The 15,469-nt window shown below is 43.7% G+C and overlaps 1 protein-coding gene across 1 annotated transcript in view; it reads left to right on the forward strand.

Moving 5' to 3' along the window:
• Window positions 1–2,411: 2,411 nt before the first annotated feature.
• SRP68 (signal recognition particle 68) overlaps window positions 2,412–15,469 on the forward strand; it is a 39,496-nt gene continuing 26,438 nt past the window's right edge. The window contains exons 1-8 of the mRNA XM_058704195.1: window positions 2,412–2,609; window positions 4,141–4,207; window positions 6,052–6,165; window positions 7,890–8,085; window positions 9,392–9,474; window positions 9,783–9,892; window positions 10,248–10,330; window positions 13,368–13,508. Of these exons, the coding sequence (XP_058560178.1) occupies window positions 2,447–2,609; window positions 4,141–4,207; window positions 6,052–6,165; window positions 7,890–8,085; window positions 9,392–9,474; window positions 9,783–9,892; window positions 10,248–10,330; window positions 13,368–13,508 (957 nt within the window). The 5' untranslated portion in view covers window positions 2,412–2,446. The remainder of the gene's footprint in view (window positions 2,610–4,140; window positions 4,208–6,051; window positions 6,166–7,889; window positions 8,086–9,391; window positions 9,475–9,782; window positions 9,893–10,247; window positions 10,331–13,367; window positions 13,509–15,469) is intronic.

Here is a 15,469-nt window from a genome sequence, read left to right on the forward strand (position 1 = left end):
CTAACCCTAACCCTAAATTTAATCTCTACATCCAACGTGGGGCTCAAACCCATGACCCCAAGATCAAGAATCACATGCTCTGCTGACTGAGCATGTCACAGTTTTGCAGCCATCACCACAATCAATTTTAGAATGTTCTCCAAAGAAATTCCTGCTCCTTAGCCATCAACCTCCAATCTCCACCCCCACCTCAGCCGTAGGCAGCCAGTTACAACTCCTGACTAAGACGGGCACCCCTGGACATTTCATATAAATGGAATCACACAGTATGTGGTCCTTTGTGTGACTTTATTCACTTAGCATAATAGTTTAAAGATTCATCTGCATTGTAGCATGTATCAGTGCTTCATTGCTTTTTTAGGGCCAAATAATATTCCATTGTATGGTCATATCAATTCTCTCTACCCATTCATTTGTCGATGGGACATTTAGGAGACATATTTTTTAATTTTTTAAATTTTTTCATATTTTTTAAAGTTTATTTACTTATCTTGCGGGGGAGGGGCAGAGATGGAGAGAGAGACAATCCCAAGCAGGCTCTGAGCTGCCAGTGTGGAGCCTGACTTGGGGCCTGATCCCACAAACCATGAGACCTCGAACTGAGCCAAAATCAAGAGTTGGACGCTTAACGTAGTGAGTCACCCAGGCACCCCAGGAGACTTTCTCAAAAGATTTTATTTTATTTTCTAGTATTCTCGACATCTAATGCGGGGTTTGTACCCACAACTTGATATCAAGAGTCACATGCTCCACTGACTGAGCCAGCCAGATGCCCTGAGACTTATTTTTTTAAGATTTATTTTTAATTGTGGCAAAATGCACAAAACATACAATTTGCTTTCTTACACACTTTAAAGTATACGATTCAGTAGTATTAAGTAAATTCACAAGTAAATTGTTGTGCAACCAATCTCCAGGACTTTTTAATCCTGCAGAATCAAACCTCTGTATCTATTAAACAATAATCCCCCATTTTTCCTTCCCCTCCCCCCTCCCCCCCCCCCAGCAACCACCAGTGTACTTTCTATGAATTTGACTACACTAAATACCCCATATAAGTGGAATCATATAATACTCGTCTTTTTTTGACTGGCTTACTTAGCACAATTATTTTCAAGCTTCATCCATGTTGTAGCATGTGGCTTAATACTATTCCATTGTATGGATGTACCATTTTTAGTTTATTCCTGAGGGCCACTGGGTTCCTTCTCCCTGTTGTGTTTTTGTGAATAATGCCGCTATGAACATGAATGTACAAATATCTCTTGGAGACCTTGCTTTTAATTCTTTTGAATATATACCCAGAAGTGGGATTGCCAGATCATATGGTAATTCTTTAATTTTCCAAAAAACAGTCATACTGTTTTTCACACTGGCTACACCACTTTACATTGGCACCAAAAGGGCACCAGGGTTCTGATTTCTCCATATCTTTGCTAATACGTGTTATTTTCTGTTATTTTTTTTTAGAAAATAGTAACCATCCAAAATAAATAAATAAAAATAGTAATCATCCTAACGGGTGTGAGGTGATAGTTCATTGTGGCTTTGATTTGCATTTCCCTAACGATTAGTGACACTGAGCAGAGACTTACTTTAAATTGCTTCATTTTATCTTCATAAAAACCGTCCTAATTGGTTATCACCATTTCACAGGGGAGGGAAAAGATTTAGAGGGAGACTAAGTTATTTGCCCAACATCTTCCGACCAGTAATGGGGGAGACAGGGTCTGAGACATAGGACGCAGACCCCAAAGCCCACAGTGCCATACTGCAAAGATTCAGTGTCCCTCGCCCAACACTTCTTCCTCCTGAACTGCTTGAATTGCTCGCTCCAAAGACCAGAGACACAGGTCCCCTGCAGTCTAAGTTCCTACACCTGGTGGCCGCTTGCTGACCCCCTGACCCCACCAGCGCCATGGCATTCTCAGGGTCGGCCCCAGAGGAAAGCGTAGAGGCGGTTCCCTCACAGGGAGAGTGCTTCACTCGGGTAGGGTGGGAACCCCATCTCTCGAGTATCCAGGGAGGTAGACACCCCGAAATCCAGTCCTTAGCTAACCGCTCCCTCCCTCTGTGCTTGAGACGTGAGCCCGATGCCCCGTGCAGGGAGGCAGGAGCGGGGACTTGGGGGCGGGGGTCCATCTCCCGATCCGCAGCCTTAGGTGGAGGAGGGGAGGAGGGTTTGCTCCGAAAAGATCTCAAAACCCCTAGCCTCCCTAGCCTCCCGGCAAGGACGAGCCCCAAACCCGCTCACCATCACGGCAGGCCGCCCCACCCCCCAGCCGACGCGCAGGCGCACTCCAACAAGTGCGTCTCGCCTGCGGCCCGGGGCGTCGGCGGCGGAGTCCGCCACTATCCCGTCAGGCCGTCTGGGCAGGCCTCGCTCTTTTCCTCCTCCGTCGTCCCGCCTCCTCTATCCCGTCTGGCTCTGCGGCGCAGGGGCAAGATGGCTGCTGAGAAACAGGTTCCCGGTGGCGGCAGCGGCGGCGGCGGTAGTGGTGGCAGCGGCGGTGGACGCGGTGCCGGAGGAGACGAAAATAAGGAAAACGAACGGCCTTCAGCCGGATCGAAGGCAAACAAAGAATTCGGGGATAGCCTGAGTTTGGAGAGTATCCTAGAGTAATCGGGCCTAACTCGCAATGACTACGTGTCGATATGCATGGCCGGGGGCGGGAGACGCGGCGGGTCCCGGCACGTCCCAGACAGGAGCGGCCGAGGGTTGCAGTTTCTCTCGCCGTTACTTTCTGGCGCTCAGAGTTCCAGGGTCTGTATTTCGACCGGCCTTTTCTCGCATCTCATTCGCCTTCCAGGCTGGGGAAACGTCCGGTTCTTTCTCGTGGCCCCAGGAGGTTGGGCAGATTTCTGCAGTGTCCCCCCTCAGTTGCCTGCTTGGAGGGCTGGTGACAGGGATGACACTCTGGCCACCCCAGTGAGCTCCTGTCCTGGCACCTTGAGTCACTGAACTGAGGAGGGAAAATTACAGTGTTGACATTTTTGGCTTAAAACTTCTGTCCCGCAGTCGTGGGGACCCGTGTCCTGACTCTGGAGGCAAAGATTGATTGCTCTATGGAAAAACTTGTTGAATATAAACGTAGATTAACATCGCTTGTATAGCTTTCTTAATAGGCCTGTAGGCATTTTATCTGGTTGAGAGTCGTTCAGTTGAGCTGGAGGAATCTGTCTGTATTTTCCATCAGAATATCACAATTGGGTGCCTGAGACACTAGTTTGTGGCTTTTTGTAATGAATAAGAAATGGAGAAAATGTAGGTGAGTTTCTGAAATAACACATTTAGCTTGACATCCTAATGAAGTTTTCAAGGGTTTGGGGGTTTTACTTTTTGAATTGGTATAGTTCCAAATGAATGTTAGAATACCTTGATTTTTTTTTTAAGAACCTTATGGCTTCTCCCTTTTTAGTTGTTGAGATAGTCTTAGTGTTCAGTATTTTAATGTATGTCTGTAGAGAAGCACTGAGGACTAAAAGAATTGAAACTGTAGATAAAGGTCACTAGACTTCCTAATGTTTGGTACATAATCTTAAAATATTTTAAGATTCTTAAAAAGGAAAACAAAAACAAAGAGAGTATGGTCAGGGCTTTTTTCTTTTAAAAGAAAAACTGATGAGTTGATATAAGCTATCGTCTGGGTTGGTTAGTATGTGCTGACCACGGGCTCGTGTAGCATTACAGCTGTTCGGGAAAGGTAGGTTTGGTAGATGTAGGAAGTTATGCAAATAGAGGAGTAGTACACGTCATTTATAACCTGAGTCTGCTTGAATGAGTAAAATACTGGGTCCAGGTGTAAATCAGTGGGAACCACTCCAGTTATAATCAGCAGTTAGAATCCAGCAACTTTATTTAAGCTGTGGGGTTTCAGTGATCCTCAGTGGCCAATGATGCTCTTCTTTTTTAGTTTGAAAGTTGGTAACAGTTCAGGCAGTTTTTTTTTTTTTTTTACATGCTTAGCTCTGTCCCATGACAAGATAGCTCTTGAAAATGATTATAAGAGGTTTCAGTAGCTAATGTACTAAGTATTTCAGAAATGTTTGATGGTTTGGTACAAGTATGAACTGACAGGACCCGGTTTTGATTTATTTGGATTCTTACTCTTGTAAGCTTTTCCTTAATCTTGGCTCTAGTTCTTCAGATTATCAAGGAATCCCAGCAGCAGCATGGTTTACGGCATGGAGATTTTCAGAGGTATAGGTAAATATCATGGGCAAGATGTATGGAAATTGTGGAATTTTCAGATGTGGTTTGCTTTTGTTAATATCCTACCTATTTTGTTGTATCAGAAAGTATCCTTAGAAAGTCTCACTTTGAACTTAATATATTTATTGAGTGCTCAGAATATACTTGTAAAATTCAAAATTTCATAATGAATAAAGGGAGCCAATCTTTTTATCCATTGTGCCTCACAATATTGTAGATGCATTGGAGGCTTCTGCTGAAAATGGCAAGCAGTTATGGTAATCATTTTTTTTTTTTTTTTAACTTAACCGTGTTGGTAGAGTCTTGGTTAAATACAAAGCTTTTCAGTTTTTTAAACATTATATGTGGAAATTTTCTTTCTTTTTTTTTTTAATGTTTATTTGTTAAAAAAACATTTTTTTGACGTTTATTTATTTTTTGAGAGGCAGAGCATGAGTTGGGGAGGGGACAGAAGAGAGGGGGGAAGTCACAGATTCCGAAGCAGGCTCCAGGCTCCAAACTGTCAGCACAGAACCTGACTCGGGGCTTGAACCTATGAACCATGAGATCATGACCTGAGCCGAAGTTGGCCGCCTAACCAACTGAGCCACCCAGGTGCCCCAATGTTTATTTATTTTTGAGAGATAGACCGAGCATGTGAGTGGGGGAAGGTCAGAGAGAAAGGGAGACACAATCTGAAACAGGCTCCAGGCTCTGAGCTGTCAGCACAGAGTCTGTCGCAGGGCTCAAACTCATAGAATGCAAGATCATGACCTGAGCCGAAGTTGGACGCTTAACGGACTGAGCCACTCAGGCGCCCCTACTTTTTCTTTTTAAGTTCTGTTCCCAGTATGGGGCTTGAACTCAAAATCCTGAGATAAGAGCCACATGCTCCACTGACTGAGTCAGCCAGGCACTCCTATATAAGGAGAATTCTGTGATGTCATTACAACTTATTGGTAAACTTTGTAACAGTCTTCAAGTTAGAAGACAAATTTAATATGACTCTTAAAAAAGTAGAATAGATGTCTAATGTACAGTACAGTTCAGAACTTTGGGAGCAGAATTATCTAATTATTTTATATTATAGATACAGGCTTTGACTACCAGACTTTTAACGTTACTGCTAAACAAAACACTCTGCAGATTCTAAGGAGTCGGCCATGCTGTAAAGGGTCAACAGCGCTGGGGCAGCTTGAGCAAGGTGGGGAGAGGTAGGAGATAAAGGGGGAGAACTAAGCAGGGCCAGAATGGGTAGGGTCCTGTAAGCCAGGGTAACTCTGTCAGGTGTTAATCTAGGTATGGTGGAAAGCCACGAAAAAGTTTTAAACTAGACTATTATGACTTGAGTTTTTGTTTTTATTTTTGTTTTTTAATTACTAAGGAGATCAGTTATTATAGTGATCAGCGTTTTGCCCTTTTGTTTTCATCTGTTCCTTCCCCTTTTAAGAAAATATTTTATTGAAGGATTTTTAAATCATTTTATTGAAGTATAATTTATATACAGAAAAGCATACAGAAAGTGATGAGTTTTTCACAACCTGTAACCAGTACCCAGATTAAGACACAACATTACCAGCATCCCTAAAGTTCCCCTTTGCTCCTTCTAGTCACAAGCCATTCCTCCCCAAAGGTCACCACAATTGTGACTTCTGACACCTTAGATTAGCTTTGAAATGTGTTTTCTGTGACACCAGTCCTACTGTCCTGCAGGTTTTAGTTCACTAAATGTTTATAAGATGAAGTGTGATGTCAGTGGTAACCATAAGTAGAACACCTCAAACTTCTGACTTTATTATAGAATTTGCTATTGAGTGTCCTACCAGCTTGTCTGAATTACTTTTGTTTTTTTCTTTCAGGGGCTACTGTTCCCGTAGACAAAGACGCCTTCGGAAAACTCTCAACTTCAAGATGGGGAACAGACACAAATTCACAGGGAAAAAAGTAACTGAAGATCTTCTGACTGATAACAGGTATTGACTCCTCAGTGGTAGTTGTTAAATACTTCTGGCTAACACGTTTATTGAACAGTTATATGTTAGTGTGCCAAAACTCTTTAATTACCTGATGTGATTATTTTAGCAGCTCTGTGGGGGTGCGCATTTTTCCTTTTCTTGTGCCATAAAATGAGGATACCGAGGCTCAAAGAGGTTCAGTAACTTTTTCAAGAACTAGGGCGAAATGCTAAATGTTAAAGTCAGTGATTAGAATCTAAGTGGTTATTAGGTGGGGTTTCTAGAATGCAAATTTCAAGGTGTACGGGCTAACTTAAACCAGTATATCTTAAAGTTGTGTGTAAGTTATTCCGGAAAAGTTTTATATTTCAGTGCTGAATGTAGCCAGGCTTAATATTTGCTGAAGGATCAATCTGTCAAGCAGTATGTATTAGAGGTCTCTAGGCCAATTTCTCAAATTTTAGCCTTTGGGCCAAATAGATCCCTTTTGCCACCTGTTTTTGCAAAGTTTGGTTGGAACACAGCCACACCGTTTATTCAGGTGTTGTTTACAGCTGCTTTTGTGCTACAGTAGCACAATAACAGAGTAGTTGTGACAGAGACCATATGGCCTACAAAACCTAAAATATTCACTGTTGGGCCCTTTACAAAAAAATGTTTGTTGTGCCCTAGTCTAATATATGGCCAAGACAGAGTGAGGCACCATCTTAGATGTAGAAGAGTTGGGGAGGCATAGTTCTTGAACCTTGTTGCCTGTGATATCAGTCAGGTACAAAACAGAGCACTGCGAGATAGGGAAACTACCATATTGTGTGTCATTTACTCTTAAGAATTCTGAAGTCTTGGAGGAGAGATGTTAGTTGGGAGTTTTTGATGGAGAAGCCAGGAAGCATGCATGGAGGAGGCTGGACCTTGAGGGATTTGTGAGAGGAAAGAACATTGTGTGAGGGGAAACAGCAGGCCATGGTGTCTGAACGCACTATAGGAATTATAATGCTCTGGACAGTTGAAAGGCTGGGAGCTTGGTGTATGGAGACACAGAAAACTAGAGGGTCGAGACCACGGTGGGATTCAGCAGGATATATTGGTTAAATCTGTCGAGAACAAGTTAGGAAGGGTCTCTTATGATGGTGAGATTCTTTATTTTGAAGAGACAAGATTAAGCTGATGTTTAAGGGTATTTAATCAAGGCAGTAGTTTAACAAAAGATTCATCGTCATCGTAATAAATCAGCTAACTTGCTGAGTCCTTAGTAAGTGCCAGACTGGTTTAAATGTGTTACCTGTATTACTGCATGGGAGACGGAGGCACAGAAAGATTAGTACTTTGCTCAAAGTCACATAGCTAGTGGGGGTGGCACTGAGATGCCAACACCTACTCTAGAACCTTTAAGTTTATTTATTTTGGGAGAGAGAGAGAGAGATGCGTGCACGTGCGTGTGCACGAGCTGGGGAGTGACAGAGAGAGGGAGAGAGAGAATCCCAAGCAGGCTCTGGGCTGTCAGTGCAGAGCCTGATGCGGGATTTGATCTCCTGTTTGGTAGGAGGTTAGAAAGTGGAGGCAGATCTGGTCAGATACTGATTGAGTGCCATAGTTGATACCAGGAGAAGAGTAGCTCTGAGGAGGAAGGCCAGGGGGACGTGGAGAAGAGATGAGAGGCTGAAGATTGTGTCTTGAAGAGTATCTGAGTCTCACGCTCCTGGCCTTCATTCTTCAGTTTGCCTGTTCTCTCTCTGGTTTAGGTATTTGCTTCTGGTTCTGATGGACGCTGAGCGAGCCTGGAGCTATGCCATGCAGCTTAAACAGGAAGCCAATACCGAACCCCGAAAACGGTTCCATTTGCTCTCTCGCCTGCGCAAAGCCGTGAAGCACGCAGAGGAATTGGAACGCTTGTGTGAGAGCAATCGCGTGGATGCCAAGACCAAGTTAGAGGCTCAGGTTAGTGTCTTTACGTCAGCCTTCTTCATTGTGGAGGTTAGAGACGTGACCTTATGGTTAAACAGAACAGCTTCCCGATGTTTTAAATTGATAGGAGAGGCAAAAACATGGTCTTGCTTTTTCAAGGGGAAGTTGGCATCTCTTATTTTTGTTTTTGAACTCTTGGTTTTTAATAATTAGCTTTAACTTTTTTTTTAAAAAGCTCATATTTCTCTTGAAATGGATATGGAAAGCTGGAATCTTAGATCTGGGAAGTTCACAAAATAAGAATCTTTTGAAATGAATTTTTTTTTTTTTTTTTAAATTTTTTTTTTTTTTTTCAACATTTTTTATTTATTTTTGGGACAGAGAGAGACAGAGCATGAACGGGGGAGGGGCAGAGAGAGAGGGAGACACAGAATCAGAAACAGGCTCCAGGCTCCGAGCCATCAGCCCAGAGCCTGACGCGGGGCTCGAACTCACAGACCGCGAGATCGTGACCTGGCTGAAGTCGGACGCTTAACCGACTGCGCCACCCAGGCGCCCCGAAATGAATTTTTAAAGAGTGATAGACACTGAACATTTACATTCAGCTTCTGATACTGAAGGTCGTAGCCTAGAAGCTGGTTGTTAAATGAAGGAAACAGATTTTCTTTATTTTGAAATTCTCTCCTGGGAAGTAAATGAATCATAATGAATTTTCTGTATGTTACATCTTATTAAATAAGTTTTCTCTCTCTCTTTTCTTTAAATGTTTATTTGTTTATTTTGAGGGGGAGAGGAGAGACGCAGAGAGAGGGAGACAGAGAATCCCAAGCAGGCTCTAGGCTGTCAGCGCAGAGCCCAGTGTGGGACTTGATCTCACGAACCGTGAGATCATGACCTCAGCTGAAATCAAGAGTCGGATGTTTAACTGACTGAATCACGCAGGCGCCCATAAGTTTCCTGTTTTAAAATTACCCCGAACTGGGGCGCCTGGGTGGCGCAGTCGGTTAAGCGTCCGACTTCAGCCAGGTCACGATCTCGCGGTCTGTGAGTTCGAGCCCCGCGTCAGGCTCTGGGCTGATGGCTCGGAGCCTGGAGCCTGTTTCCGATTCTGTGTCTCCCTCTCTCTCTGCCCCTCCCTGTTCATGCTCTGTCTCTCTCTCTCCCAAAAATAAATAAAAAAAAAAACGTTGAAAAAAAAAATTTTTAAAAAAGAAAAAAAAAAAAAATTACCCCGAATATGTCTATATTCCTGATGTCAAAGCTGAAAGCAGGTGGAGGAGGCTGAGCTGTGGCATCGACTCGTGGGTGTTGAAGCCTTTCCCTTTTCCCACCCTCCCAGGCTTACACGGCTTACCTCTCAGGAATGCTGCGTTTTGAACATCAGGAATGGAAAGCTGCCATTGAGGCTTTTAACAAATGCAAGTAAGTCCTCCGGTCCAGAAGCCATGGCCAGTTTTGATTGTACATAGTCCCATTCAGGCAGCAGATAACTTAACGATTGTTTCTACGAAAGTACAGTTTCTTTGATTTTTATTTCTTTTGCTTTATTTATTTATTTAATTCTTTCCCTTCCCTTTAGAAACATTGATTATTCTCATTCATCTTTAGAATACGCCAGTTCTCATAGTTGGTAGAAGGACCTCAAAGTGCCGTGTTTTGTTTTCAGCCACTGTTCCTTTTTATTTTCTTAAATAAGGCTGCTGTGAAACCAGATGTTTCTTTCCTCGCAGAACTATCTATGAGAAGCTAGCCAGTGCTTTCACAGAAGAGCAGGCCGTGCTGTACAACCAACGTGTGGAGGAGATCTCGCCTAACATCCGCTACTGTGCATATAACATTGGTGAGCAAGGGCTGAGCTGTCTTGACGGGTGGGTTATTGGTGGTTCATCCGGGAGAGCCTAGAGGATTTATTGAACTTCCGTTCTTCCCTTGTCCTTGCATCCATCTGTGGCATGGGTTTTGGCTAATGAGAAAAGTAGAGCTATTGAAATCAGCTTGGCTTAGAGTTGCAGAAGGCAATCCCTGTGCTTTGTTTCCACCCTGCCAGCGTGTGTGCTCCTCCAGAGCTTTGTCAAAGGACTTGGGATTCACTGAAATGTGCTCACGCGATGGGAAGACCGTGGAGTTGAATCTAGTGGTTCTCAAGAGAAGAGACCCTTCAGGATTTTCCACTCAACACCTCTCTCTCTTTTCAGGGGACCAGTCGGCTATCAATGAACTCATGCAGATGAGATTGAGGTCTGGGGGCACTGAGGGTCTCCTGGCTGAAAAACTGGAGGTAATCTGGTCCATACATTTTTGTGAAGCCTTTGGTTTGAAAAAGTCCAGAAAAAAGAAATAAGCTATACTCTTATCATGTGGTGTAACTGCTATTAATATATGTAGATTTGTGTTCGTGTATTTTAAAAAATATATATATATTTAACATTTTATGTTTATTTTTGAGAGTGAGAGAGAGAGGGAGGCAGTGACAGTGTGAGCGGGGGAGGGGCAGAGAGAGAGGGAGAGAATCTGAAGCAGGCTCCAGGCTCTGAGCTCAGCACAGAGCCCGACGTGGGGCTTGAACCTGTGAACCGTGAGATCATGCCCTGAGCTGAAGTTGGATGCTTAAGAATATATATGTTTTTAAGTTTATTTATTTTATTTTGAGAAAGAGACAGTGGATGTGGGGGGAGGAGCAGAGAAAGAAGAGAGAATCCAGCATGGAGCCTGATGTGGGGCTCGAACCCACGAAACTAAGATCATGACCTGAGCTGAAACCAAGAGTCGGATGCTTAAGCCACCCAGGCGCCCCTGTTTTATTTTATTTTATTTTATTTTTATTTTATTTTATTGTATTGTATTTATTTTTAAAAATTTATTTTAGAGAGAGAGTGCGAATGGAGAAGGGGCAAAGAGAGGGAAACAGGATCTGAAACAGGCTCCGCACTGACAGCAGAGAGCCATATGTGAGGCTCAAACTCATGAAATACGAGATTGTGATCTGAGCTGAAGTCAGACAACTTAATCAACTGAGCCACCCAGGCACCCCTCTTTTTTTTAGATAGAGTGGGTGAGTGGGGGAGGGGGACAGAGGGAGAGAGAGAATTCTAAACAGGCTCCATGCTTAGCTCAGAGCCCGATGTTGGGCTCTATCCTGTGATCCTGAGATCATGACCTGAGCTGAAATCAAAAATCGGATGCTTAGCCAACTGAGCCATCCAGGCTCCCCTACCCCCTACGACTGCTGTGTATTTTTAACAAAAATTTTTTCGTTGAATATTTAAAAGTGTTCAGTATTTTTTTATCTCATATTTATTTTCTAAGCAAGTAACGTAGGTGAATAGAAAAGTAGGAAATACCAAAGATGGGGGAAGACTAAAATCACATGGCAAAATCAGAGGTAATCACTACAAATAACGTGAAGAGTTTTATATACATAGGAAAAACAGGCACATATTTTTTTTTTAATTTATTTTTTCTTAACGTTTATTTATCTTTTGAGACAGAGAGAGACAGAGCATGAACGGGGGAGGGTCAGAGAGAGGGAGACACAGAATCTGAAACAGGCTCCAGGCTCCGAGCTGTCAGCACAGAGCCCGACGCGGGGCTCGAACTCACGGACCGCGAGATCCATGACCTGAGCCGAAGTCGGCCGTCAACCGACTGAGCCACCCAGGCGCCCCAGGCACATATTTTTTAAATGGGATCTCAGTATAGTGTTTAGTAACATGCTTTTTATCTATCTATCTATCTATCTATTTATTTGTTTATTTATTTAACGTTTATTTATTTTTGAGACAGAAACAGAGCATGAACAGGGGAGGGGTAGAGAGAGATGGAGACACAATCTGAAATAGGCTCCAGGCTCCGAGCTGTCAGCACAGAGCCCGACGTGGGGCTCGAACTCACGGACCGTGAGATCACGACCTGAGCCGAAGTCGGACACTCAACCGACTGAGCCACCCAGCGCCCCAGTAACATGCTTTTTAAATAAAATATCTCAAGCATTTTTCCCCCCACTTTAGTAAACATCTTTGTTTTGACACATTTTTAGTAAACAAAAGTGTCATCTTTTGAAAACCACGTGGTGCTCTGCTCCATTGTGCTGAAGTCTGCTTCACTGAGCACTTATTTCCTTAGCATACATTCCTAAAAACGGAATTGAATACAAGTTTTTGATTCATTTTGACAAATATCTTTAAGTTTCTACTAATTTCCATTTTTGCTTGCAGTATATATGGATATGCTTTTCTCCTTACACCCTTAGTATCACTGTTTTTATTTTTTAAGTTTTTATTTTTTTAATTTTTTTATTTTTTTTATTTTTGGGACAGAGAGAGACAGAGCATGAACGGGGGAGGGGCAGAGAGAGAGGGAGACACAGAATCGGAAACAGGCTCCAGGCTCCGAGCCATCAGCCCAGAGCCCGACGCGGGGCTCGAACTCACGGACCGCGAGATCGTGACCTGGCTGAAGTCGGACACTTAACCGACTGCGCCACCCAGGCGCCCCATTTTTTAAGTTTTTAAAGTTTTTTTTTTGTTTTTTTTTTTTTATTTATTTTTGGGACAGAGAGAGACAGAGCATGAACGGGGGAGGGGCAGAGAGAGAGGGAGACACAGAATCGGAAACAGGCTCCAGGCTCCGAGCCATCAGCTCAGAGCCTGACGCGGGGCTCGAACTCACGGACCGCGAGATCGTGACCTGGCTGAAGTCGGACGCTTAACCGACTGCGCCACCCAGGCGCCCCTAAAGTTTTTTTATTATGATCGTTTTAAGTAGGCTCCACACCCAACATGGGGCTTCAACTCAAAACCCTGAGGTCGAGAGTTGCAGGCTCTACCAAATGAGCCAGCCAGGCACCCCAGTGTTGCTCTTTTTAACCTTCTGTTCTATTCTTTTTTTTTTTTTTTTTTTTTTTTTTTTTTCCTTCAAACGTTTATTTGTTATTGAGAGACAGGGAGACACAGAGCGTGAGCAGGGGAGGGCTAGAGACAGGGGGAGACACAGAATCTGAAGCGGGCTCCAGGCTCTGAGCTGTCAGCACAGAGCCTGACACAGGGCTTGAACTCACAAACCGTGACATCATGACCTGAGCCGAAGTCGGTCGCCTAACCGACTGAGCCCCCCAGGCGCCCCTTCAGTTATGTTCTTTAATGTTTGAGTTTCTGTAAGCTAAGATAGATGATAACCAAGGAGGAATTATTTAAGTACAATTTATATTCTGCTTTAGAAAGTGAACCGTGTTGATTATAGAAACGGACAGCTTGTAGTTTCTACTTACTTTAACCATCACCAGTTAAAACTGTAATTTTTTTAAAACTACTTTCTAGGCGTTGATCACTCAGACTCGAGCCAAACAGGCAGCCACCATGAGTGAAGTGGAGTGGAGAGGGAGGACGGTTCCGGTGAAGATCGACAAAGTGAGGATCTTTTTATTGGGACTGGCTGATAACGAAGCAGCCATTGCTCAGGTGAGGAGGAAGTGCCTGTTCTCTCTTCTGTATGCGTCTGAGGTTGTCCTTGCGTGCTTAAGGTGCCGTGGTTGGTTTTGTTTTGTTTTAAATTTGTTTATTCTGAGAGAGACAGAGAGAGCGTGAGCAGGGGAGGGGCAGAGTGCGAGGGAGAATCCCAGGCAGGCTCTGTGCTGTCAGCACAGAGCCCAACAAGGAGCTCCAACTCATGAAACCGTGAGATCATGACCTGAGCCGAAATCAAGAGTCGGATATAGTCTACTTAGCCACCCAGACGCCCCCAGGTGTAGTGTTTTCTTGGTGTTCATTTCTCACAAAACAAAAAATTCGTCTTAATGCTATTTGGGGTTTGGTCACCAAATTTTTGTAAAGGCTGGGCTTGGAGAAGAGTTCTTAGGTAGAGAGGGCACAGAAATTGGCAGTAGCTGCTATGGACGTGGAAATGGGAGCAGTAAGAGGCTGGCTTAATGCAAGGAGTCCCGTCCAGCCCAGTAGGTGGTGCAGCAGCTTAGCTGTTGTGACCTCTTGTCCTAGCCTTCTGTCCCTAAAGGGGCCACCTCTTGTTCCTGAGCCTTTTCAGGAGCACCTAGGTAAGCCAGAATATCTTGTTGTACATGTGGCGTTTACGTAATGTTCATGTAAAGCGGTATACTTGATGTGCTTACTGACATAATTGTCACCTGTTTATGGGTGTGAACAACCAAATAAGTTCCAAAAGATGAGAGATCCTGGCGATCTGGGTTTTTACAAAGTAGACAGTTACGAGGAAGGCCCTTTTTGGAGCTCTTCCTCTGTGTGAGGTGAAGAACATTTAAAAAAAAACAAAAACAGGCTGCTGAATGTGTCTCCAGCCTCCCCAGGAACCAGGGGCGTTTCCTGCCACGTGGCAGAAAACTGTTGCACCCTGAATGATTCGTACGTAGGAGTGCTTTGCTCGTTGTGCTTGTGAGTTGTTTTAAGCATCCAGACTTTTAGGTGACTTGTTCCAAAACAGCTACTTTGGGCTGGGGGCAGCCTTCAACAGTGGAAGAATTTCTTTGTGTCTCTATGTCGTATATTGCCCCTCTTGTTTCCCTTCCATTTGCTGAAAGAGCAGGAGACTAGAACGATAGCAGTAAGTTGATTTGTTTTTTTTTTTTAAAGATCGAGAAATTTTTTTGGAGAGCATTTCATCGGCACTGCTGTGTGGTAGTATCTCTTCTGAACTAGGATTCTGGTAGCAATCCTATAGATTATGTAGTTGGGTTCATTCTTTTGTTTCAAGGCGGTATGTGCCGGAAGAGGTAAGCTGCGTCATTGGTAATGGGGCGGGGGTTCAGGCTGCAGTCTGGGTGGGGAGTGGCCCAGGAGCGAGTTAAGTGGGGGGCTCCTTGGGAATAGGGCCACAGACGGATATTAGGCAAATGAGAAGAAAAGCTAACATTTGTTAATTTTTTTTTTTTTTTAATGTTTATTTATTTTTGAGACAGAGACAGAGCATGAACGGGGGAGGGTCAGAGGGAGAGGGAGACACAGAATGCGAAGCAGGCTCCAGGCTCTGAGCTGTCAGCACAGAGCCCGACGCGGGGCTCGAACTCACGGACCGTGAGATCATAACCTGAGCCGAAGTCGAACGCTTAACCGACTGAGCCACCCAGGCGCCCCTAACATTTGTTAATTTAAAAAAGTTATTTAGCTTAATGTTTAGAAAAGAGAAATGTTTTTTTAAGAGATCAACCTTTAGTCCCACTTCCCATATACCTTCATTGACGTTGCATTATATTGATAAAAAGGACAATGTACTTCCTTTTAGTCTTTTTTATATTTATAAAAGATCTCAAGTATTATTTTTACTTGTTGAAATCATACTGAGATCCAGTTTTATATCCTGTTTTTCTTAGCGTGTTGTAAGGATTTTCCATGGTCTTACACATCAGTCCACAAAATTTAAAAATACACAGTGGTCACCTGGACAGACACAC

This window comes from Neofelis nebulosa, chromosome 16 (assembly GCF_028018385.1).
Source record: "Neofelis nebulosa isolate mNeoNeb1 chromosome 16, mNeoNeb1.pri, whole genome shotgun sequence".
NCBI classification, from domain to species: domain Eukaryota; kingdom Metazoa; phylum Chordata; class Mammalia; order Carnivora; family Felidae; genus Neofelis; species Neofelis nebulosa.